Consider the following 25860-nt stretch of genomic DNA (forward strand, 5'->3'; position numbering starts at 1 on the left):
CCCTCAATGCTTATCTGCTACTTTTTGATGCAGCCTTCTCCAATACCTATTGAGATGAAAAGGAGGAGTCCTGGGGTTTTGAAATGCAAAACACTGAGATGTGGAACATTAACAGCAGGTTCTGATCAGCTCCCTAGTGATGGCCCATATCTTCCTCTGAGGATGCCACCATGTTTACTTCATAAGGGCACAATAAATGTCCCTCTTTCCCTGATCTAAGAAAGAGAATGTGCTTTTTCCTCCTAATTTAAATAAAGTCAAGCACAGGGTTTTATTGGTGCTAAGCAATGAGAGAAAACTAAGTACCACTGTACAATCAACTGATCCATGAAGAGGAGTCCAAGGATAGCTACCAGTTGCTGCATCACACTGAAAATGGAAGTATTTAAACTATGGACATTTCCTCATCACTAGTATTTGTCTGTTCAAACATTTTGCCAATTTGCAGTTGTTCCTGAATTTGCCTTTAAAAAAAGAAAAACAATGCATTGTAAATTCACCTACATGAATTTGTGTAGTCAGTAGGGCAACCATGAATTGAAGTCAGTAGGACAACCATGCTTCTTGTCACACCACACAAGCCCTATATAGCAAAGACTTCATTTTAACTATTCATGGGGTCAATACTTGAGCATATCTGCTCTTCATCCTCAGCCTCTCACAGATGATATTTTTGATTGCTCAAAACCAGAAAAGAAGGATAGTAGTACAGAAAAAGATGATTTGTTCAACCTGATTTTTTGGTTTGTTTAACCAGCAAACATATGAAGCTAGCATGGTGTCAACACTGTTGCTGTTAGTGTCAAATCAGCCATGTAGAAAAATATGTAAGTCCAACTCAATCATATTTATTGTCAGACTGTTGTATTTAACCATATGCATGCTATTTCGATATTTTTTCAAAAGCTAAGTGCATTGTTGAACTGTCTGTTTCTATTAAAAAGTCCTAAAGCAATTTAGCTCATTGTTCTGATTAACAAATAACTGATTTTTTTTTACAACAGCAGGTGATCACTGTTCTCAAACAGTTCAATTCCTTTTCTTCTTTTTTGAAGAAAGACCTGGGTCCAAGATTTGTGTTACACTTACAAACAGGAGCATAAAGTTGGATTTTGTTTTAGTGTATATTAATGCAGCATTCACTAATTTCCACAGATTTTTCAGATTTATGCAACCAGAGATTTTGGGATCATAACATTTTTTTATTACGAAAAAAACCCTCAATATATAGTTACTTAAAACTCCCATGTAAGAGTTGGCAGTTGTGGATTAAAAACATGAAGACTCCACATAGAAAATTCACTCACCTGTGTTAGAAAATGTACCATAGACATTCAATTAAAACACATCACTGTACACAGTTCCTGCTGTATTCACTTGTTTTCTCCTGACTTGCCTCACCTGAGTGGGAAGGGTGAGGATGAGAGATGATTTGGAGGGGAGGGCAGGGACAAGGGAATGGGTAGGAACACTGACACGATGTTAACACAGGCTCACAGCACTTACAGAGGTATTTCCTACATAAATGACTGGAAAGTTCACCCTTCCAGACATTAGGGACCACTCTGGTGACAATGAGGAAGAGATGCAACCTCAACACAGCATGTTCACGGTGCATTTTTTAAAAAGAAACACAAAGACAATAGGAAAAATAGGAAGGAAGAGCATACCTTTCACTACCTTATCCAGATAGTGAGCTTGGGAGATAAAAGACAGGACATTTAAGGTAGGATTGAATAAGTGCATTGCGGCTTACTACGAGACTGTGCAGGTGCTAGAAAGGCAAAGGAGAGTTCGCTGTGATATGAAAAGAAAAACCTTGATTATGAGGAGAGAAAAAAGGAAGAAGAGTGGAGCACAGTGCTCCTCAGTCAAATGGCTTGAGAAGGCTGTGTTAAGGCATTCAGTCACCTTTGCTCATTAGGATCAGGAAGAAAAACAGGAAAGTTCTACATATATATTTATGTGTTTATATATATATATATATATATATAGGCATATGTGTATATATGTATATCAGGATATTGCAATGCTCTGCTCATTTGCAAGTCTCCCTCCACTTTACTGACTGCTTTGCATTTCATCAGGAAAGCAGAGACATTTGAAAGTCCTCTACCTTACCTGATTGTCTTCTATTTTTCCATGCAAAAAGGCACAGTTCTGTGACCTTACCAGATTGCTACAGGCTTTTCCCTGGATCTTTCTAATGGTAATATACTGCATTTATTCAGTCTTTTCTTGCCCCAGATCAAATTACTTTACAAATATTAAATTAAATTTATGGCAACTATACCAGATAGGCAAGTATTAATATATTCATTTTAAGGAGGGCTAAAGAAAAAGTAAAAAATAAAGTTATAGATGTCATACGAGCAGTCATGTACACAATTCCCATGGAACATTGATTTGGAAAACCAGCTTCTTACTGAATTTCTGGTGTTGAGCAGAAGGCTGGTGGCAAAGACGTCCTGCCTCAGAGAGCCCTGGCTCATGCCAGCAGGCGGCACTCTCTGTCCTAACACCCTCTGGTCTTTATTAATAAAGGAGAGGCTCTGAGTCTTGCATTTCTCTATTTCAATATCTACTTAAATGTTATTTCCCTTGTTCTCTTGCCTGCTCCCTTAAATCTCAGCCTCAACTGTCTCCTGGTCATTTTTTAAGTAGTTTTTGTTTCTGGTTTGTTCAGGCAGACTGTCCTCCTGGGAGGTCATGGCCCTTGCAGGAATTATTTTTCCATCCTATGAATGTAATGAATCTGTACAGGAACAAAGTGGAGAGGTCTGGGAGAGCTCACCTAGTGTGCAGCAGTTATGAGGCTTGGCAAAGAGGTGAATTAATCACGTTGATGTGGTGGGAGTGATGCAGTAAGCACAGCATTGCCATCTGCTTAGATGGTGGCTGAAGCCTAGGAATGCATCTCCTGGATTTTGACGTCCACAGCAGCACAACCTCTTAGCTCAGGCAGTGACTGTGCAGCTGATGGCAGTGAAGGCAGCTGCCAATGCCAACCAAGTGTCTGTTATGTATCAATGTTTTCTTGTAATTTGAAAAATAATGGGGTTTCCTATAGGAGTAGCAGGAATCTTTTTTCCTAAACCTACACAGGCTATACTTCTGGCATTAAAATATCATTATTCCCTACAGACACTCCTTTGGAAACCCTGTGGGCATATGGGACATGCTGAGAAATTATGCAGGAGTTTAGAAGAAAAGCTACTTTTCTAAGGTGTCCTTTGCACCGAAAGGCACCATCACACTCAGCTCCATGCCACCACCCTACTCCTGGAAGCCACTTTAGAACTGCTAGGAAGGAGTTCCTGTGACCATTTTTCAATGTGAAAGCCTCCTTGTTTCACAGCCTGAACTGACTTGGTTTGCTTTGTCTGAAATACAATGGGAATGATAACAAGTACCTCTCTTGGCTTGCAGAGAGGGAGGGAAAAAACAGAGAAGTGAGGGATGCTGCAGGCAGGTCCTTGAGAAGGACTTGCTTCCCACTACGCTCTCCTTCTTCACTTCCCAAATATTCTTTTTCCCTTCATCTTTCCTATGAGGTGAAGTGGACAGAGCCTCAGGGAAATCACTGGAGATCACACAAATGTGAAGGAGAGGAGAAAGCAAACATCCATTGCTGAACCAGGGACAGCATGTGAAGTTTATGCTACAGGGTCAGGGAAACTCCGTCTTTGAAGTTAATCTGTGCTTAATATTTACTGGCAAATATGCTATCAAACTATTTAGGGCCAGATTACCTCCAGATTGGTTCAAGATCATGTCAGAACAAAGCAGCAAGTGTGTATTTTCCACTGACAGCTATAACCATGGTCTCCTCTTTCCCAAAGGTACCCATCCCAGTCAGGCAGGGTGGGCGCCAGAGGGTCACACACAGCTCAGTTTCTGCTGTGGATGCACTTGAGCACTGACTGTTGGGCAGTGGGTAGAATCACAGAATCATGAGTTGGAAAAGACCTGTAAGATCATCGAGTGCAACCACTAACCCACTACTTCCAGGTCCACCACTAAACCCTGTCCCTAAGCACCACATCTACAAGATAGCAAGAACCTTCCCCAGACACTGGGAGACTTATTTTTGTCTTGGGTCGTGCATGGACTATGTTGCTTTATGGATTCAAAGGGCATAAATGATGTGTTAGAATGCTGGGGAAAAGAGACCAGGATCCACCTGTAATGCGCCCTGTCTGGATTCCAGCTGCTCCAGCAGAAATGGAGAGGCACTGATTACAACCTCAGCTATTCAAAACATGTGTGATTATTTATGCAAGAAGACTGATGAAAGGCAAACTTAAATGGGCAAATTTCTCAAAAATCAGAGTTTTGCTATGTAAAACAAACCCCAGGCTGATGGCGCCATAAGCAGAAGCCGGTGTGGGACAGGCTGTCTGCCTGTCTGTCTGGGCATTGTTATTGCATCCATCACCCGTGCGTGCCAGGACCAGATTTCCGAAAGGAGTTAAACATGTGGCTTTTGCAAAGATCAATCGGGATTAGGCACTGAGGTGCTTTGAAATCCTGCTAGGCAGGCTATGGAGTGTTTGGAGAGCTAGCTGCTGGTCCCTCAGGTCTTCAGACACTCTGGAGTATCTGGCTGCAGCAACTGAACTTCCAGAGATGGCTTTGGTCTTGTGTCCAGGCTGCTCAAGGATAGTGAATATCCTGACTCCACCATGCAGGGAAGCCCCCTCTGCCATTATTTTCCTAAATAAGGCTGTATGAATCATACAAGCTGGAGAGGGAGTTTTCACAACGGCTTGTAATCACAGAACAGGGGAGAACAGCCTTAAGCTGAAGGAGGACAGGTTCAGACTGGGTATTCGAAAGAAATTTTTTACACTTAGGGGTGGTGAGGCACTGGCACAGGTTGCCCGGAGAAACTGTGGATGTCTCATGCCTGGAAGTGTTCAGGACAACATTGAAAGGGGCTTGGAGGAACCTGGTCAAGTGAAAGGTTCCCTATCCATGTCAGCGGGGTTGGAACTAGATGATCTTAAAGGTCCAAACAATTTTGTGATTCTATGACTCTTTATTAAACCCAGGAAATTTTCTGTGCTGCTTCCTGTGAGGCAAACCCTTAGAGCAGTCTACTACAGAGCTGAGCTGTAATTTGGCCTTTCAGAGCTCACAGTAAGAGGGTTTATTTCATTCTTAAACTCAATGCTCCTGAAACCCACCATGCTCCCTGGATGTAGTTTGGGCCAGAACAGAAGAAATTTGAATTCCTGCAATGTCTCTAACTAGGGATGAATTAGGAACATGCTGGAGAACGCATCATGGGAGTCTGGCACTGATGCTGTTGTCACAGTGTGTTTTGTTCCTTCCAGAAAATGACCGAACCCTTCTGCTGCATTTCAGGAATCCTGCAGTTAGATAATCAATTCTCTGCTCTACTCTCCTGCACTAAGTTTGCTGAATTGGGATGATGAATGCAAGCTTCAGCATCAATTTCCTAGTTGGGAATTAACTGGGGTTACTCTAATGAAATCTCTGAATGTGAGCAATCAAGATAGTACATTGAGTGACACAACTCTTTGTAGGAGCAAACAAAATTAATCCACCGGGATCAGAATACCTTGAACACCATAAGGAAGAGCCTCCTATGACCTACAAAACAAAAGGATGTCTTACTCTCACACATGCTCGACAGGAAATGGAAGAAGTGTCCCCTACTGGTATGGTCCATTTCTACCGTGTTACCTGCACACATGGCAATACTGGTAAAGCATCACTTCAGCAATGGGGTTTTATGCTTGTCAGTGTTAAAGCAAACCGGGCCATGACACAGACATACGGAATTACCATCAACAGAACAATTTGCCATGCAGGGAAATTACACAAGGACAAGGGGAATGCTTTCCACATACTTAATGTAATTCCAAGTCAATGTCCTTTCATTTGTGCCAACATAACTAGCTTATTACTCCTGCTAAGACCATTCAATTTTCCTGAGTATTCACAACTTTGCCAAATCTCCTTTACATTCTACACATTTATCAGTGAAATATTCTGCAGGAAATAGTGTTTACAGCTTCAGAGGCAGGAGACTATGTATAAATTTGTTTTTAAATCACCATGCAAGGAGATGAGGAGGGGGAAAAGCAAAAAGAAAGAGTTGCTCCAGCACTTTATGGATCCAAGAATGATTCCTAAACCAAGGCAGAGCTGCAACAGGAAGGTAGCAGCACACAAAATGAGAGTGTGCACCAGTAAAATCTCAATGCTGACTGCATTGCAGTGCTGGCCCTCCCCATGATAACATTTATACTTAGAGTGAGAAATACTACAAATAAATTTAATTACCATGAAAGATAAAAGCTTGTTGTTTGAAAACAGTCCAGGCATATGAGCCGTGTGGAGAATTATCATATACTGAACTAATGGCATTTTGGTTTTACAGCAGAACTAATAAAATGGCACTAAGGGGATGAATCAGGCTTTTTTTTTTTTTTCTGCATAAATAAATTCCATATAAAACTGTCCCCTGGATTTGGGGCCTTTTGCTGAATTTTTTTAAAACTCTTTCATGATTCTCTGCTGCCTTCCAAATCAAACTGCTTGAATAAAAGGCTATAAAATAATATTATGGAAACAGGATTTCAATTAACACAGGACTGCTCTCTTTTCATTTTGAAGTCATTTAAGAAATGTGGGTTTTTCAATCCCTTTCTCTGGAAAAGAAATGAAAGCAGCTCGGGACATCAACAAGAAAGCAGTATGCAACATCTAATGAGACAGAGGAAGTTTTAAAAGCTAGATATTTTTCATTAGGGCGATGCACGTGGAGACCATAATGTGATAGGGTGACATTAGCATAAATAAATGATAAGTAGAATTGAGCCACAGATATGATTTGTACCATTATCCTAATGCTGAAATCAAAATACTGAGATCAGGCTTCATTTCCTGTCTTTGCGTGTGCAAATGCACCTGGTGTTCAAGCAAGAGAAGTGATGTCTCATATAACTAAGCTGCTAATCCACACAATAACTATGCTGATATTTGCCCAGGTATTGCTAGTGGTTAGTCTTGATGAAGTGTGATTTTTAGTTATCATGACATAATGAAAGTAACATAGAGGTAAATTTTCTTGTCATTAAAAGAAGCTGATTAAAATAAAATTACTGAAGGAGAATTTTCATTCTGGAACAATTCTTTTAAAGTGAACTGAATTTTTTCAGGTCCACACAGGCATTATTGAGAATAGAACTGGATTCACTAATTGAGTTTTCTATTAATATACAATAAAAGGTATCTGGGGAGTTTAGGTTTACTGATTTAATAGCGTGACTACAGAAGGGGAACTGAAGAGGGTGAATGCTTGACAATCAGAAAGAAGGAAGAAGGGAAAATGCATTAAGTAGTTAAGTGAGAGAAGGAAAAAGCTGAAGCCAAGGCAGTTCATTAATGACGCTGCAAATAGCTTAATACGAGAACTGAAGCTCTTTGCATGATTTAGGCATATGGTTGGCTTCTTATTAATAATAACATCCATAATAAGAGACATGACAGAGACAGCTCATGAGTAGTGCCAGTACATGAGGAATACAGAAGCAAAGCGAGATGGAAGTGAAATTGCTAGAAAGGTAGCAGAACAAACAAGGGATAAGCAAGACAGAGTTAAGTACCAGCCAGAAATCATCTGTCTGCAGCTTCCTCTTTTATACTGGCAAGCAAAGTGACAGTGCAAATAATGTAGCAAATAAAAGGAAAGAAAATTTAAAATCAGATGCATGTTTCTAAAAATGCTGTCACCATAGTACAGAGCAGTCTTGGAGGCCACAGAAAGACCTCTCAAGAGAGGTGAAGTTGGATGTTTTCAAAAAAAGCTTCTAGCTGACATTTAAAGGCTTGTCAAACACCACCTAGGTGTACTTCATCTCTGATAATAAAAAATATATATAGCCATGTCACCAACAAATGAAAGGACATATTGTCTTGTTCCCACATGAAAATGTATGATGTCAGAATTTGAAATCCAAGGACAAAGGTGCTCATGCTACACTAGATCACACATATTCAATTAAGCATGCGCCTTTTCTCCTCCCTGATCATCAATTATTCTCTTAAAAGGAGTCGGGTTTTCTTTCTCCCTACCAATAGTGCAGTGCTCTCCGTTCCAGCCCGGGCTGCATTCACACTTGCCATCCCGGCAGGTGCCGTGCTCATTGCAGCGTGGGTGACACGCTCGCTGATCACAGGCTGTGCCCATCCAGCCCTCCTCGCAGCGGCAGGTGCCTCCAACACAAATGCCATGTCCTCCGCAGTCCGCTGCACAAATCTCTGTGGGAGAGGAGACAACAGAGAGGGGGGGATATGGGTGGAGAGAGAGAAGGGAGAGGGGGAAAATCCAGAGTGTTATTGTCAAGAAAAGCAGACACACTTCACTACCTCGCCTTACAGGACAATGAAAGGAATTCCTAGAGCTCATAACACTAATCCTTCCTGACAATAAGAATCTAATAAGTTTATTACAAAAAAGAGATGGACATGGATTGCAAGGGTCTGCTGTGACTGATCTTCCTATTTGCTTTCTAATTCTCTTGCACTCCTCAAGCTTTTGTAATGCTCAAATCCAAAGGGGAAGGCTCTTCCAACAAGCAGAACGGAAGTCACATTTAATTAAAACCTGGTTAAGTGTGGAAACAATGTGCTGATAAGCTACTGATGCTGAAGTTAAGTGCTGGCAAAGCCTGTTTATGACTTCTTAAACCATGGTTTTGGGGATGGGATTCATTAAAATCCTTATTCTCTGTTTAAATTTAAGAAAGGCTATTTCTACTTCTACCAAATCTGTACGTCCTCTATGTCCCTATTCTCAAACCACCCATTAAAAATCCCCTCTCAGACATTCAGAGGTACAACCATATCTTTTGCGAGCCACATGCACTGGAGCTGATAGGATGGTGCTTGTTCCCAAGCCTTATCAGAGTTAATGGAAGCACAGTCACAGCTGCATATTTTGGTACTTACCAACAAAAAGCAAAGAGCTAAAGGACCTTGCCTTTTCAGGGATGATGGCCTTCCCAAACCTCCCTGAGCCCCAGCAGGCCTGAGGACATAGGTATAATATTTTTATCCAGCACTAGACTTTTGTCTAAAACCTGGCATGAATTTGGGAAACATGTTTTTATGTACATTGTATTTGTCTGGAAAAACAGAGACTTGGTGGACAAGAGATACCGATGAATCACGCGTTAAAGTGCTTGTTACCACCATTACTATACAGGATTGATTTAAAGGGAAAAAAAACAAAGCCCAAATACTGATGCAGTGTAGCACTGACGATGAAGTGAAATGAATCTATTTCTTCTCCAGACTCATTACTTGGCTGCTACTTTCCATCTCTCATAAGCCCTGACTATACTCTCCCTTCCTTAACTGAAGGAGAAGCAATTCACAGTATTTCAGCCTATGAGTTCTTCTCTCTGACTACTGCCTGGCGCTCCTAAATTCCCCAATGTTTTGACCTCAAGCCTTTGGCTTCACTGAGCCATTTCATAGATTTTATAGGGTAAGGACACAGTTCCTTTTGGGGACGTGGAGAAATGAACAGAAGAAATGCTGAGCAGGGCTGGGCTGGAAGCACAGAAAGGGGTACCAAGGTACTCTGCAGTGTGCATTTTTTCTCAGTGTCACTGGCTGCATATAAAATATTCAAAACTACTCAGTCTGCATTAACATCACACCTGACTGAAATTCAGCTGTACTTAAGCTGCTTTTAGTCTTTTGCTAATGAATACCCCATTTACAGGACACTCAGGCTGTTCAAAAACTTTTGATATGCTCCTGATATAGGGCTGGAACACCCACTTCAGCTCCAGGAGGAAAGCTCCTTGCAGCTCCACCACAGCAGAGAGCTGTGAGGTCTTCAGCCCCTTATGATGAAAAGTATCAGAGAGCTCTTTGGAGAAGCAATTTATGATAGGAACAACAGTAATGGCTTGCATGTCTAGAAAACACCTCATATTTCCAATGTGACAGAAGAACAATATCTAGCTCTTGCTTCCCAAAAAGCTCAGGGTGGTGGAACAGTTTCCAGTAAAACTCCTTTTACTGCAGCATCGTGGAAGTCTCCAACTCCCTCAAACATTTAGTCCTATATGCTTAAGTCTCCTAGTGAAAGAACTCTGGAGTTCAGTTGGGCTAAAGACACTCAGGAAATTGTCTGTATCATTCAGAATCAAACTTGCAAAACTATTTGGGTATCTTGGCTACTTAAACAGAGCCTGTGCACACATCACTTGCTGTTGAGATGTAAGAGATTTTAATGTAGGATTTATTGGAAGCAAATAGAAATTATACTATCAAACAATAAAGGCATGGCTGAGGAAGGGCTCAAGTTGCTCTCAGAAGTTTTTACTTTGCATCTGGCATTGAGAGACAGATTTTCACAGCTCATAGCTGCGAGGGAGGTAGTATCATACTACAGAACCTGATAAGAACATAAGGGATGGGCAATTATTGAAACCCATCCTTACTGAAGGGCTAGAGTCCAGACATGTGTTTTCTACTTTTTTCCCCAACTGCCAGACAGCACTGCAATGGAGTGTGGGCTGGTCAGGGTGGTGATGACAACACATGACCTGCAAGTTGGTTAATATAGCAGTAAAGATGCACTAAAGAAAAAAAAAAAAAAAAGTAAATTTGGTTCTCCTTGGCTGACCTGATAAATAAAGTTTAGGGGAGGATAAAGGAAACAGCAGATTAAGAATCAAAAGCTAGATTTATGCTGCTAAAATTTCAGCAAGCTGACAAGAAATACCTTGAGAAAGTACGAAGTCAGAGAGTACTGGTATTTAAGCCCAAACTCCAAAAATTATTATTGTAGTCTCTGGTGCTTTCCAGCATGCTTTTACCATAGGGCTACTCTAGTTAGACTGCAATCCCTTCTCTGGTTATTAGTTAACATTCTTTGTTCAGAAGTGTTGAACTTGGATCTCAGAATATCAAATAAGATGTAATTTTTCTTGCTCCCAGTTTACCAAGCAACCCGGAGGATGCCAACTTGGTCACTTCACACCTTCATTATATCCTGTTCTTCATCTTTGCAAAAAACTCTTCCTTATATCCAGCCTAAATCTACCCTCTAATAGTTTAAAACAATTATCCCTCTTCTTATCACTACAGGCTCTATTAAAATGTCTGTCCCTATCGTTCTTATAAGCCCCTTTTAAGTAGTAAAAAGGCCACAAGAAAGTCTCCCCAGAGCCTTCTGTCCCCCAGGCTGAACAACCCCAACTATCTCAGTCTGTTCCCATAGCAGAAGTTCCTCAGGCCTTTGATTATCTTTGTGGCTTTCTCTAGACTTGCTCAAACAGGTCCGTATCCTTCTTGTGTTGGAGACCCCCACAGCTGGGTCCCAGAGCTGTATGCAGCACTCCAAGTGGGGTCTCACAAGAGTGGAAGGGCAGAATCCCCTTCTTCACCCTTCTGGCCTCACTGCTTTGGATGCAGCCCAGGGCACTACTGACTTTCCTGGGCTGTGAGAGCACATGGCCAGGTCATGTCCAGCTTTTCCTCCATCCCTAAGTCCTTATCCTCAGGGCTCCTCTCAATCCCTCAGCCCCAAGCCTGTATGGATACTGAGGGCTCCCCTGACTCAGGTGCAGCACCTTTCAGATAAAGTAATCAAGGCATAAAGAAGGAAAGAGATGGATCCACAGGTAAATGCGAACTCTGAGACAGGCGCATGTACGCCTTGATGTCCCAATATGCAGTCTTGTGTCCTACAGCTAAGATGGAAATGTCAGATGTCTACAGATTGGTGGTGGAGGAGAAAAAACCCAGAGATAATAGGAAGAGTGACAGTCAGAAGCCTTCCTGGAGTTATTTAAAGGTGTCAAACTAGGATAATGGAGTGCATTCAAAAATGGTGAAGAGACAAAAAAATCCATGTTCTGAAAAGCAGAGTCTCTCTGCAGTCATTCCTATGAAAAAGGATGGAAAAACCCCTGGGACATTTACATCTTGACTGAAATATTTCTCAGACAACATGCTGCCAAGGAACAGTCTTGCACATGTGGGCCAGGGATATGCACTGTATGATATAAACAAACAGATCTTAGGCTAACCCAGAAAGGAAATGCTGAGAACATTTTGGGTTTCATCTCCCACCCAGCTGAGACCCCAGCCAAACCACCACCCATGCACACAGAAGTGTGCAGGTTCCAGGCTATGAATGTGTAATTCATATATAATGGATATGTGAGGCGGTTTGGACTCCCAGGCCCCAAGGGCTGTAATATAGACTCTCAGCTGTGAAAAACACTTGTGAAACAAACTACTTAGGACAGTCTCCCTAAAATGTAGTTTAATTATTTCTGACAGAGAACCAGGAGCCAGGAACTCTCAAAACTAAATCTTCCACTTCGTGCCAGTTTAAATATAGATGGGTACCCTACAATTTAAATAGCTTTACAACACACAACCTGCTACATACCCTGGTCCTTTACAACACAGCCCTCTTAAATGCTCACAGGTTTCAAATGAGTGATTAAATAGTCAGAATAGCTTTTATGTTTCTTCTGGCATGGTAAGAAATGATCAAAATGGATTTCAGATTAATCTTCCACTTAAATACATGTCTTTTTGGACAGAAAAAACAGCTTTCTGTTTTACAGAAAAGGGCAGGTGAATAGTCTCTTTGTCATTCAGTCGCAGGGACAGAATTTGTCACCTCTGTTCTTATTACAAACTGCATTTTTGGGTACATTTCCCAATTCTGTTGTTAAAATTAGAGGACATGATTAGCTACCATCTGAGCTGCATGAACAAATGAGAAGGAAAGCTTTTAATTCTCTTACTACAGTATTCCCAGACTGGCCAGCTGCACTATATTGCTCCTGCCTATTTAAGCTTAGTTAGAATGCTCTGCCTGTGCATAAAAGACCTGCCTGTTAAATATTTTCACACCAGCAGTTTCCAAAAGGTGACTAAATATTTCCTTTCATCTTTAATCTCATCCAGTGTTTGTATGAACAGCTTAGCCACTCCTTATCCTTTCCTAGAGGTGCACTGTTTTACCTCATTTCACAGTGTAGCTCTCAAAGCTGTTTGTAGTTCCTTGAAGACAGGGGATCCTCTGAGTAAATCTGGTGCCCAATTCTAAGAGCAAATATGAGGCTTAATGTCCTCAAAAAGTACAAGCAAGCCAAGCATCTCTGTGAGAAACACCTGGACTTTTGAGTATTACCCTATATTTTGCTCCTTTATGTTTGTACTTACCAGAGGGCACTGATGGATAGGAACTGATTAATGGATGCAAACTTTTTTCTAAGGAATCAAGTTCGTAACAATGTTCCCATGGGGGGTTTTGTCACATTACTGTCTTGAAGTGATGTCTTGCATTGCCTGAATCTCACCTCACGTCATATCAGTCTTACCTGGAGAACTGAATTGAGCCTAATTGCCCTCTGTGGGTCAAGAAGGAAAGATAGTTCCAGAAGATGATTCACTTAAAAGCTCTTTCATGGAGAATTTCTGGAGCAGACAGTGCTCAAGGTATTGTTGAGCTTGGGGTGGTTCACTGAGAGGTCTCAGGTTATCAGGAACATTATTCTTAGGAAAAGATAATGCCATTCCAATATGATTCTGCTTATTTTTCATGCAAATAATAAAAAAATCCCCACCAGGAAGCAGCCCATTACTGGAGCTCAGAGCAACCTGGTCTAGCGGAAGGTGCCTCTGCCCACAGCAGGGAGGTGGGAACTAACTGACTTTTAAAGACCCTTCCAACTCAAAGCAATTTTGTGATTCTGTGAGCCCAGACTCAACTGCCTGCTGGCTAGTTTTTAGACAAATGGTTTTCCTTTTTTCTTTTTTTTTTTTCTCATTATCTCCTCATGACTGGGGGAGGGACTTCCCTCAGGTCTGTTAAAACTGCCTCAGAATTCCTCAAAGCTCTCTTAAAAATCCTAATCCATCTTGAATACTACCCAAAATCTTGAGAGTGGCTGCTGATGTGCCTTAACTTCTCCACAGTGTGTTGACAAAAACTGTAACGTAATTTTACTGTGTCTCCATCAGCATGTCTCTCTTTGTTGTTGTTCACTTAAAGTTTAAGAATCTCAACTATCTGAGGCTAAGATTATCCTTTTTTTTCTGCATTTGCACTGTGCCAGGTATAATGAGGTCACAGTCCATTAACAGCACTTCAGAAGTTAGAATACTAAAGCAATTATTTGTACAAATAAAAAACTTGTACCTGCTTCTTTCGCCTTTTTTTTTTGCATATCCTGCTAAAAACTGGCATAAATCTGTCCTCTTAAGAACAAAAAGTCTGCTATGTTGTCTTTGATATTTCAGAAGAAAGTGGGAAAAGAAACCCATCAAACACTAACCCAACAATGCAGTGCTTTGCTCATGGCCCTTTTTAATTGATGGAACAGACACAGGAGCCTCCAACATAGGAAAGGACATTATTCAGAATTTCATATTATTTTCACATTACATTAAAGACTGGAGTTGGGAAAGGGATAATGATGTTAATTTGTGCTTCATTTCTAGCAAATCCATTTTTACATGTTTACCCCTATCCCCCAACATATCCTCAAATTGGCTTGACAACAGTTTAAAGCTATACAGCTTAGAGAAGAGCAATGCAGATGAAAATTTTTCTTTAGCATTCATGTGACGCAGAATCAGAGATTTAGCTGCTTCTGACCTGTCTGCTAAATCCTTTAATAAATATGGATTTAGTGCTAAAATGTAAGATCAGGTGAAATTGCTCAGAGCTTCCTGAAAACTGGGTCAGTTCCACTGACCTTCAATATATTAATAGAAAATTTAATAATTAAAAATCTGCTGCAACTAGTATTTTCCCATTTCAAGTTGGCTCATTTGAGGTTATTTCCAGCCTCACACAGATTTTTTTCCCCAAAAAAGCACAGGAGAGAGGTACTGCACAGAGCTAAAAAGCTAAGTTTGGTGAGGAGCTAAGCCTTGTTTTCACAATCTGCTTTAGAAAGCAATTTATGGGGAATATCTGGGAAAAGCAAGACATATATAGATGAAAAAACCGGAAGGTGTGTGATCAGCGTGATTTAGATATCAGTGAAGTGCTAAAGACATTCTTCATAACAAAACACATTTTGCAGTGTTATGAAACTCTCATTCCTATGATTTGATAACTCTGTAGTGACATGAACTCCTGTGCTGTTACTGAAGAAGACATAAAGCACATTAGCTTTAAAAACCATCCTTTTTACAAAAGTAAAAGTAAAGATCAAACCAAGGAGCAAGAAAATACCTGAAAGAAGAGGAAAACCTGAAAGAAGAGGTGTGGATTTTCTGTCACTGCCAGTAGCTGATCTGTAACATGAAATCCTCTGAAAACCATCCTGGTTTAGTAGCGAACAGGGAATGATTGTGTAAGTTCTGTCCGTGTCATTAACTGAGGGATATATTTTTCCTTCAGAGATCACGTCTTGACAGCAATGTCTGCATAATTTAATGCCTTTAAACAAATAGTCTGTTTATCTATTTTTAATGCATACATCAAATATGTAAATATTACTAATGTAGAAATAATAATAATTATTTATGTCTATAAATATAAAACCTGTCCTTTTAGGAGCGCAATTAAACTACTGGTACTTGGATGACTCTCCGCTCCACTCAAGGGCCTCAACGTGTTTTACACAGCTCAGTAAACTGAATGTAACTGAAAGGTAACAGCTCTTTATTTTCTTTCCATGGATAAGGAAATCATGATTAAAGGATGCTCTCTAGAGACTGAAAATGAATCCATCAGCTTTGCTATCACCCCACATCAGGAAGAACACTGACCTTCAGCAATGGCTTTGAAATGTGACTTGGACACCTGAATTTTCACCTCCTGAACACAAAGCTCTGAGGAACATTCCAGAACGCCTGCATTGGGGAATGCATATCCTGCATTACAGAGTGAGCCTAACCAGGACACGTGAGTTGGCCTGAATGCTGATTCTTGCCAGCTCTGCAGGAGGACTGAGTCTCCAACACATGTGCAGGAGGGATAACTCTGCAACTCTGCACTTGCAGGAAAGACTGGGTATACACAAAGGAGGTATAAAACACAGAACAGAAGAGGAGAGAGATTTTTCATTCAAAGTGGTCAAGCTGTATCTAGGAGGGTTGGTGAAAATCCCTAATAAAAAAAAGGACCTAGCTCTGGCTCTGGCCCTCAACAGACACAAAAGTTTAACACCACTTCAGGTTTTTTCCCCAGTTTTTTCCTGGTATTTAATTCTATGCTGGCATAAACAGCTTTGTGTTTAAATGAAAGGCTTCTGCAAATCCCCTTCTAGGGCTCATTTCTCTCTGGAGATTCAAATCAGGAACCAGGGTGCCTGTGAGATTCCTCACTTAGAGATGAATAAATAGTCCACAGATTAGCTCTTCACCTGGTGCTGAGCAGATCCAGGAGAACCCTGGAACCCACCCTCCATCTCCAAAATGAGTAATGAAGGGATTTGGTATAGTAATATACTTAAACTGATGCCTGTGTGTCCTCCAAGACTGAGCCTCTAACTCTGAAACCATACAGGATTGAGCACAATGAGATTCTTGTGAATTCTTGCCAGAAACAGTAACAGTGAGAACAGGAGCACAACCGACGTAATTAGCTGTCCAGTGTACACTGGTACAGCTGGGATGTCTTTTAAAAAAGTATCTCACTTTGAAGTGCAATTTCAGCTTGCTTCATATTTGCATAAATGTCTTCCAGTTCCTGTCTGGAAAGTTGTAATTCTGTGCGATGAAATTCCATTAAACCGCTGTGGTGCTTTTTATCAGCTTCTACTTCCTACGGTACTTAAACTCTATTTTCATCCTTGCCTTAAATGGTAAGGCCTGACCATCACTTTCTGTCTGAAGCATCTCCTCTATGGCTGTGATTTACTTTCACACTCGTGTCAACCTTCCATTTATTTATTATTATGAACTCTACTTTAAACTGTCTCTTGTTGAGCAGCAGGACATGAAATGCCAGGTATTGTCAGGCTTTAGTCTTGGAGCTGAGATTTGTTGAATAAAAATAAATATCCCAAAGTGCAGGATTGTATTTTTCTCTTTGATGCTTAATTGAATCTCTATGCTTTCTGGGATGTATTAAAGCTTCCCAGAAAAGAAACAATTTCTAATATATTAAATGAAGTTCCTAAGAAGGATTATTCTCTGGGCTAATTTTAATTTCCTCTCTGTCCACAAGGACAGAGAAAAGCATTTTGCTCATGCTTAAAAAGAACTGATTTATTTTTTCAAATTCTGTACATTTTGTTTTTTTCTAAAATAACTTCAACAGATCAGTCAACAGTGTGTGCTGAAGTGATCACAAGCTAGATTTTCTGGGGATTCCCTTACTCAGAGCTCAGTCCCAATATGGATTCCTTTTTCTTCAGACAACATTTTGCCAAAGAACTTAGAAATTTTATTGCAATTCATCTTCTTCAAAAGGAGACATAGAACACCTATGAAACACGCAGAGCTGACATGCCCAGAAGTTAGATGTCTGTCTATCCACACAGATGAGATGCAGCAGTAGCTGTTCCAGAAGGTTTCTGTTTGCTATACTGTCCATAAGCCTCAACACTGATCTGAAAGGATCACCTTTACAGAATAGCAGCAGAACTCTCCAAGAGTTCTACCAAGAGCTTGGTAGCAGCAGAGCTCTACCAAGAGCTTTCTAACTTTTGTCTGTCAACATCATCAGAAAGTGCTCATTAGTGCAAATTGTGGGGATAGTTTTTAGAGTATGAACACCTTATAATTTGGAAGGGGGCAGAGAGAATATACCAATTCCAGTACATCCACTTCAGACAGCTTATTAAATCATGGATTTCTGGGCTTTAGTAGACACCAATCCACTACATGACAATCATTGGTCTGTTTGTCTTTTATATTATATTGTCTTTTTCTTTGCTTAGTTTTTATGTTATTCTTTTTACTGACTCACAGACTCTTTTCCTTGTTATCTAACCTTGGACATTCTAACTGAGAATGATACATAGAATCATTTGGGTTGCAAGGGACATTAAAGACCAGCTCATTCTACCCCCCCTGCCAAAGGGAGGGACGCCCTCCAACAGAACAGGCTGTCCAAAGCTCCATCCAACCTGGCCTTGAACACCTTGAGGGGTGACGCACCCACAGCTTCTCTGGGCAACCTCATTCAGTGTCTCGAATATGATTTGATGAAGCTGAAAACATCCAATAAACTTTTGCAGGAACTCTGATTGTGATGAGCTCAAACTGGGTTGGGGTGTAAGGTGACAGTCACAGGAGGTATCTACCAACAAGAGCATGGAATTGACTGAATGCCAGTGGAGAAGCCATGACATGGAACCTACAACCATCCTTGCTGAGCCATGAGTGGCTTTATCCAGCATAATCAAGGTAGATCACAGCACAAACTGACTCTGCACAAGTACTGCCCTGCTGATACTGCAGTAGTATGCTGGTTAAAAGTAGGAATAGTCAGCAGCAGAGGTCTAGATTCAAAAATTAAGAGGCTCCCCCTTTCAAAGGAGAAGAAGCCAAAATTTGGTCATCTGAGACTTGGTGACACAAATGATAAGTTCTCAGTGATACAAGCAAAACATGCTGATTGCTCAGTCATCGTCAAAACATGGTATTTTAACAGTACTCTGCTTTAAACATGGAATTTAGTATCTTGTGGTGTTGTGAAATTTTTCAAACTAGTCACATTAACATGAGCCCCACTGACTCCAGTACAACATTGCTGTTTTCAGTCAGAAAAGTCCGCAACACAAAGCATAATTGATACAATTATGCAATTGATACAAACAATATGAGCTTTTGAGCTCATGGTGTGACTGCTGAGGTGACATTTGGAGATAGGGAAGAATGTTGAACTGAAACTGGCATGCTGGGAATTAGCCCTAATCATTGTTGGAAACAAACAGGGAATGGAATAGTCTTCCCACTGCCTTTTGTAGGGGTCCATAAATTTTCACTGATTACTGCTGATACAAGAGAGAAGCTTTGCTCATCACAGAATGCCTAAGGTCAATGAGAACCAGGGACTGCTTGTTACACGACTGGACACACACTATTCTCAGCCTGAGACATGACCTAATCAGAGCAAATGCTTTGTGATCTAATGATAAGAGACAGACTGATGATATCATTGCTTCCACTGGTTTTGGCCAAGTCTGAAATGGCAGCTAGAACACAAGTTTTCAGTTCCTTCAATCTTCCCTTTGTCATTGTGTGTGACCAAGACTGCATGGACTGCTGCAGAGAAGGGGTTAAAAGTAAGATCCTAAACACATCCCAGAGCTGACACAAGTTTGATGCATCTCTGATTGGCTAGGAAAATGTCCTAAAACAATTTCTCAGCTATCAGACTTAAAGTAGAAATTCGTATTTGAAAGGTAAGTTGTATTTTCTATCTTAGTGGGAGTTCTCTCCCTCCCTTTATTATGTCCCTTTCATCTGCTGAGCACAAAGATACTTGGACTTTTGAAGAATTGGACTCGCCACAAAAATAACTGCAGCCCATTTCAACTATTATCTTTTTTCCACCACATCAGGGCCTCCTTACACACATTTTTAATAAACAAAAGGAAAGGGAGTAAAGGATATTCAAATGAAAGCCTCCCTGAATGCTTTTATTTCAAAGGTTTGGGCAGATTTTAGTCTTTTATTGTATTTTTGATAAAAAGCTTAGAAGCCTTTAAAGGCTAAGTTCATCTTGGCAATGGGTAGGCTAAAATCTGTACTCACAAACTCCAATACATGAAAAAATTAATGTTTTTCCCAATGATAGCTCTTATTAATGCTGTTGATTCTCTAGATTCACTAATTTCTTCACAATCTACAAAGCAGGTATCTGCCAGGCAGAACCTGTGAGAGCCTTGTGTGTGCACTGGGCTGCACATACTTTTCCCTTTGAGAGAAAAGGTACTTCTCTCCATAAAAAAAACGGAGAAGATCACAGGTTCAGAAATCAGCATGTTATGCTTCTGCAAGGCAGAGGATGAAATTCCTGCTGGTACAAAACATTTCCTGGCTTTTAACGACCACTAAAGGACCAAAGTAAGGCTTTCAGGGATGGGTCTGCAATTTAGGTATTGAGCCAGAACAGATTTTGATGGTATCTTCTGAAGACCAGCTTTGAAGACATCTGCTACCAAAGTTTCAATTGGCCCAGACTAATGTTTCTCATAGGTCTGCCAGGGTAGTGAGATGAACAAGTTACAAGCAGAAGGAAGAGCATTCAAGGTGGCCTTTGATTACACAGCTGTGTCTAGCAACTTTTTCTTAAGTGATGAAGATGTTTCATCAATTTCAGGTGTTGCATCCTGAGGTTTAATTCTCTTTTTCTTCCTCATGAGTTTTAAAGCTAAGAATAAGACAAATCAGCAACTTCTTAGGCATTAAAAGGGGTGTTGGTCTGTAGTATGGTACAAGCCTCTACCACATCAGAGGTGATGTTGTCTCCATCTTTTACAGAGACTTTTTTACCCATGAAGAAAATGACTGCCTAAAGGAAGACTTAAATGAATGTTTTCTAAGGATGGATTTTTATCTTGGTGGCCTTGAGCATGGCACGAAATTAACATGGGATTTTGTTTGCAAAAGTTGACACCAGTAAGCCTAAGGAAATCAAATTTTATCACAGATGTGTTATCCATGGTGCTGTTTGAACAATGGAATATGACACTGTGTGATAACATGTACGAGAACTGCTTCTGTGACTCTGTGTTTGTGTGTGTGTGTGTGTGTGTGTGTGTGTATACATGTGTGCAATAGTCTTCTGCACAATTCCTGGTGAAAAAAAGACATTGCAATGTGAAGGTGCATCTGCTTCAGCTTAACTCTTTAATTCATCATCTCTTAATCTATTAATTGGAATAGAGAAAAGACGCCTGTTTCAATGAACTGTACTGACTTTGTGGTGGGGAACTCTTGTGTGCTACCTGAAAGACTGTCACCATTTTTAATCTATACAAAGAAATTGATACTAAAAAATTCAGTCATTACCATTAATTGATACAGGGTCTTGAATCTAATAATTGTTTGTGAATAGCCTTCAATTGATCCATACTCCTGCAGAGTAAATAGGAGCTTTTACACTGACTTCAACTCACTGTGCAATAACTTATAAGAATATGGCTTCCCTGCAACCAGAGACACGGATTCACACACCATGCTAGTTTTATTTTAAATCCAACTTTTCAACCTACTAAAGTAAGTAAAGTCATGGAAGGTGGGTAAATACCTGGTCTTCAGCAACCCTGTGGCTACCCACACTATTTCCCCACTGTGCTTGGAGGACAGATTTATCCAGGGATATCTGCCATATGTAGTTCTCCACAACCTTGCAGCAAAGATTGATAATATGCATTTGCTCAAGGCAAATTTTAAATGCCTAAATATTTTTGTGATTGCAGACCTTCACAACAAAGTGCATCAGTAAGTCACTGGGAAGCAGCATTTCATCCCTGCCACAGTGGGAACAAAAGGGCAGCCATAAAGTCAAATGGCATATCCTCAGAACACCATGTTAGCAGCAGAAGCAATGAGAGGAGCTATAATAGGACCAAAGTACTAGATTTCATGAGATATGGTCATGCAAGCTCAGCCTCAGTCTCTGGCCAGGCATGCTCTCTCAGTCTTTTCAAAATATGATGTAAGATATCATAACTTTTTACTTCTTTACTGAGTCCCAGCTTCCAGTTTCTAAGTCTTATCATTAAATGTGCAGCCCATGATTTTATGTCTCCACTGGCAATTTTGGACTACCACATACAAAGTACTATTTCTATTACTGCTTTTCTCCAGTGTATTTTTAAGGGTCTGAAGTACTGCCTCGATGTCAACTGTGCATAAACTACATGAGTCATTATGAATGAGTGATGGAGAAGGGATCCTTATCTGCATGCAGGTCAATCTACAACCACTGTCAACTGCCCAGAAAAAGTCAGTACACTTAAGACATAGAGAACATAATTTCTATTGCTGCTTTGTATATTCAACTTTGCAATGATTTGAATGAATACTGTGCATGTAAAGATGTCAACTACCAAAGACAGAACAGTGTGAAAATAGCTGATTTAAATTTGAGGAGAGTGAAGGACAACACCAGATAACTTAATTCCTTTAATAATGATTTTGCATCCAAGCCTAATACTGTTTTGATGGGCCTGGGATTATATTGATGCATCAGTGAGATCCCTCTGGTAAACGGTGCATTCCCTCAGTGCAGAAGACATGACTCACCTATTCATTTCACTGCAGTCAGCAAACATGTCTTATGGTATGTGGTGTGCTGCCCCTTGATTCGCTAGAAATAGTTGGCCCAGGTTAAATAGGTCAGGAGTGAGACTATATCACATAGTAAGTTCTGTTTCACACTGCAGCACAGGCCATTTCCTTCTTCCCACTACACTCAGACAGTAAGAGGTTAAGATACTTGCCCCCTAATGGCTTCATTAGTTGCCAGACAGGGCTCATAAGAGGTGAAGGGAGATAGCCCCCCAAAAGCCTGGGATACAGAGGATCTGTGATAGCAGACTGGAGGAATGGAGTTAGGATCAGTGGTTCCTTAATTCCCTTTCTTTTACCAAGCATTCCTTGGACTTTTTTGCTGAACTAGGTTATAAAGGATGTTTTTGCATTTGCTTGTGTAACAGTACTAAGATGCAAAAGGAAAGTGATTTAATTGTGACATGGAGAAATCATAATTCCACTTTTATTGCTCAGTACAAGCTATCTACATAATTACTTCTGTATCTTTCCCTAAGACACTTTTTCTAGTATTCAGGAATCAGCCAAAAAACAGTGTATATTGAGGGAAAAGCAATCCCACAAACTGTCCCTTGCACAAAAGGGTGGAATACGTTTGACAACCATTTTCCCTGAGTGACAGTTTGGAGGTGGCATGCAGCAGTCCTGTTTCAGCATGTCTTGGCAGTGGGCAGACACAGAAAGCAAAAAAACCCCAAACCATATAACTACTTCTTCCTACAATGCAGTTCAGAACGGGAATCTCTCACAAGTGACGGAACTGGCACAGCATATCTGTGAAGGCTAAGTGGAATGAAAAAAGATAATATAAACAGGAAATAGAAATCTCTGTAATATTATTGTTTTGTGAAAAGTGAGGGTTTTACCCAGTAATCTGTGTTCTATAAGATTACCACTAAAGGCAGGTAAAATCTCCCTACTTAGCTGAAAGATGCAGTCTAAGCTTCAAAGAGGCTCTAGTTTTACTTTCTACATATAGCAATCCACAGACTTCAGCTACTGCTTCCATACTGCCTGATAACCTAAATGAATACAGCATACAGCACTGTAGACAGGTGCTATTCGTAATTTCAAGGTGGTAAGAGCTGGAAAATCCACTGTGCCTGCTCATATTCGTGGTTTTCAGATAATGATGCTGTTTCCAGGGTACGCCTCTCCATGTAGTTTATGAAAGGGGCTGTCCTTGGCACAAATCCTCATGGGTACAGTTCTATACATTTCATTGGGACTGAACACAGTCCTAACTGCTTTGCTGAGCTGAGGGTGATTTCTGCAAGTACTTAGGTCTTTCCCTTAGTAATTCTTCTGTTCTGTTTGGTCCTGTTTTATAGGACAATAAAATTTGTCCCTTTTAGATGCTCCTACAGAACCTCCACCCCAGTGGTCTGGACAGTGCGTTATTACAGGCAATAGCATGCCTGCTCACTCTACTTTAATGATGCAAGAAAAGGACCACATATCCTGTGAGTAAATCTGTCTTTCAAATCAAGTCATCAATTCAGTGGAAAGGTCTGGACTAGAAATGGAAGTTTACAAATCATCTTAGCTGTGATTTTAGCTGTGAGGCACAATAACCTGAATGTTACAAGCAGCTCAAGTGAGGAAAAAGGTCTTGGAATGATGCTCAAGTTTGTCTCAAATAACTTCATGCTGCCAAAGAAAGTTTGCACTAGATGGATTTATAAAAGCAGTATAAGGAAAGCTTATAAATCATCTGTACATGACCCTGCAGGTTAACAAAGGGAAAGTGAATTCTGTTTGCACATTGAAATAAACATTTTTCCAAATCCATCCCTGCAATCCCCAAACCTCTGTACAAACACAGAATAATGACTCAATTATGAACGATGCTACAAACTACAAATACATGACTACCTTTCCCCTTATGGTGGTTTTTAAAATAAACTCACAGAGTATGGAATTGAAGATGTTAATACGGTGAAAGGAAAAGCCTGGCACCAAATTTATCTTCTCTTCAATGCATGATAACTTCCCTACATACATCTGCAAAAGTTTTGATCAACCTAGCTTCAGCCTCAGGCAAGTAGAGTAAGCCTCCTCTTCTTATTATTCCTAGTCCAGTCAATTTTGCTTTATGACAAGCTTCTAACACCCAGCCTAAATGATGATTGTCAAAAGGGTTTTCTTATGTACTTAGCACCAGTTTATTCAGTTTGCCTCATCCTTGGAAATGACTATCTTAAAATACTTGCAAACAGTTAACCTGATTTTCTTTACTCATGATAGCAATTCCTCAGTGAAAATGTTGTTTACATAATTCTTCTACTATACCCACTCTCCAAATAGCTTTTTTTTTTGTGTTGCTTTGCTGAAAATTCCTTTCATTTCACTGCCTATACTGAGCTGCCCTGGATTTCTGGCCTAGTTCCACTCCAGTTGTGTAAGGTACAGAAACTGTTACTGCTGAGGTCTCTTTTTTTGTGAGCACACAATACAGGACAAAAGCCAAAGGACTGATGCTCTGTAGGTTCTAACTATTTAATGTATTCCACTATTTCTCAATGTGGCCTTATCTAAGAGCTAATTGCATTTGGAAGAAAAGGGTCCTGAACAATTTTTCTTTAGCCTTCAATTCCCACACCTGAGGCAGATTTTGAGCAAGATGCCCGTTCAGAGGAGGAATGAAGGTCGTGGTTCCAAACCTCTACACAAAACTGCCCATAAAAATCTGTCATCTTGGTATCTGCTTGTACTAATAAATACTTTCACTCAGTAAACTTATTTTTTAGTTGATAGAAGACAGTCTTTTAATATGAACCTCATGAGGCACTCATCCTCCTCTAGCCTAGAAAAGCACAAGCTTTGAATTCAGAAGGGAAAGGAGATCTGACAGATTACCAAATCGCCCTTCTTGTTCACAGCCACTAAAGATTATTTAGTCATCTCCTAAAAATCAAAAGAGACACTTTAGTGGTCCTGGGGTTCATCCAGAACTAGCGCCAGAACAAGAAGTTATATGTAGACCATCAATTACATTAACAGCCATATAATAAACAATAGCAAGCTTAGGTGGCTTTCATGGAGTTATTTATGATATTACTCTATGCTCAGCAATGGTAGCAGAATTATTTATGTAGTTGAGCTATGGAATTTCTCCTTCCAGTCATACATGCACTTCACTGGAATACAACTGTAGCACCTTTTTTGCAGAGATATGTCTGAGTATTTCACACAGTTAACGGAAGACCAACAGTAAGTCAGCGCTGACATTACCGATTGAGCAGTCGTGGCCAGTCCAGTTGGGATCGCAGCTGCAGAGTCCAGTATCCGGGAGGAAGGTCCCATGACCAGAGCACTGATCCAGACAAGTGGCTCTTGGGGTCTCACAATTTGTTCCTCCCCAGCCAACTGAACAATGACATTCTCCTCGGACACAGACGCCTCGTCCCGAGCAGGTAGGATCCATGCAGTCCACTACATGTGAGAAGGAAGAGGAAGTAGACAGGGAAAGCAAATGGGAATTTCAGGAAAAAAGCTATCAGACTGCTGTCTACACAAACATATTTACACAGTATGTCAAGGTTTCCACCAAAAAGCCCTGCTGTGAACAAAACAGATGCTTCATGCAAGAAG

The 25860-nt window shown here is 40.5% G+C and overlaps 1 protein-coding gene across 19 annotated transcripts in view; it reads right to left on the minus strand.

Moving 5' to 3' along the window:
- Positions 1-25860, minus strand: part of TENM4 (teneurin transmembrane protein 4) — a 1547018-nt gene that overhangs the window by 119039 nt on the left and 1402119 nt on the right. For 15 of the 19 annotated variants that reach the window (XM_038158275.1, XM_038158258.1, XM_038158266.1 and 12 more), the window contains 3 exons: positions 25501-25701; positions 8110-8295; positions 1671-1697 (listed from right to left, as the gene is read on the minus strand). In XM_038158275.1, the coding sequence (XP_038014203.1) occupies positions 1671-1697; positions 8110-8295; positions 25501-25701 (414 nt within the window). The remainder of the gene's footprint in view (positions 1-1670; positions 1698-8109; positions 8296-25500; positions 25702-25860) is intronic. The other 4 variants (XM_038158340.1, XM_038158369.1, XM_038158351.1 and 1 more) reach the window with 1 other exon arrangement.

Source organism: Motacilla alba, chromosome 1, assembly GCF_015832195.1.
Source record: "Motacilla alba alba isolate MOTALB_02 chromosome 1, Motacilla_alba_V1.0_pri, whole genome shotgun sequence".
NCBI classification, from domain to species: domain Eukaryota; kingdom Metazoa; phylum Chordata; class Aves; order Passeriformes; family Motacillidae; genus Motacilla; species Motacilla alba.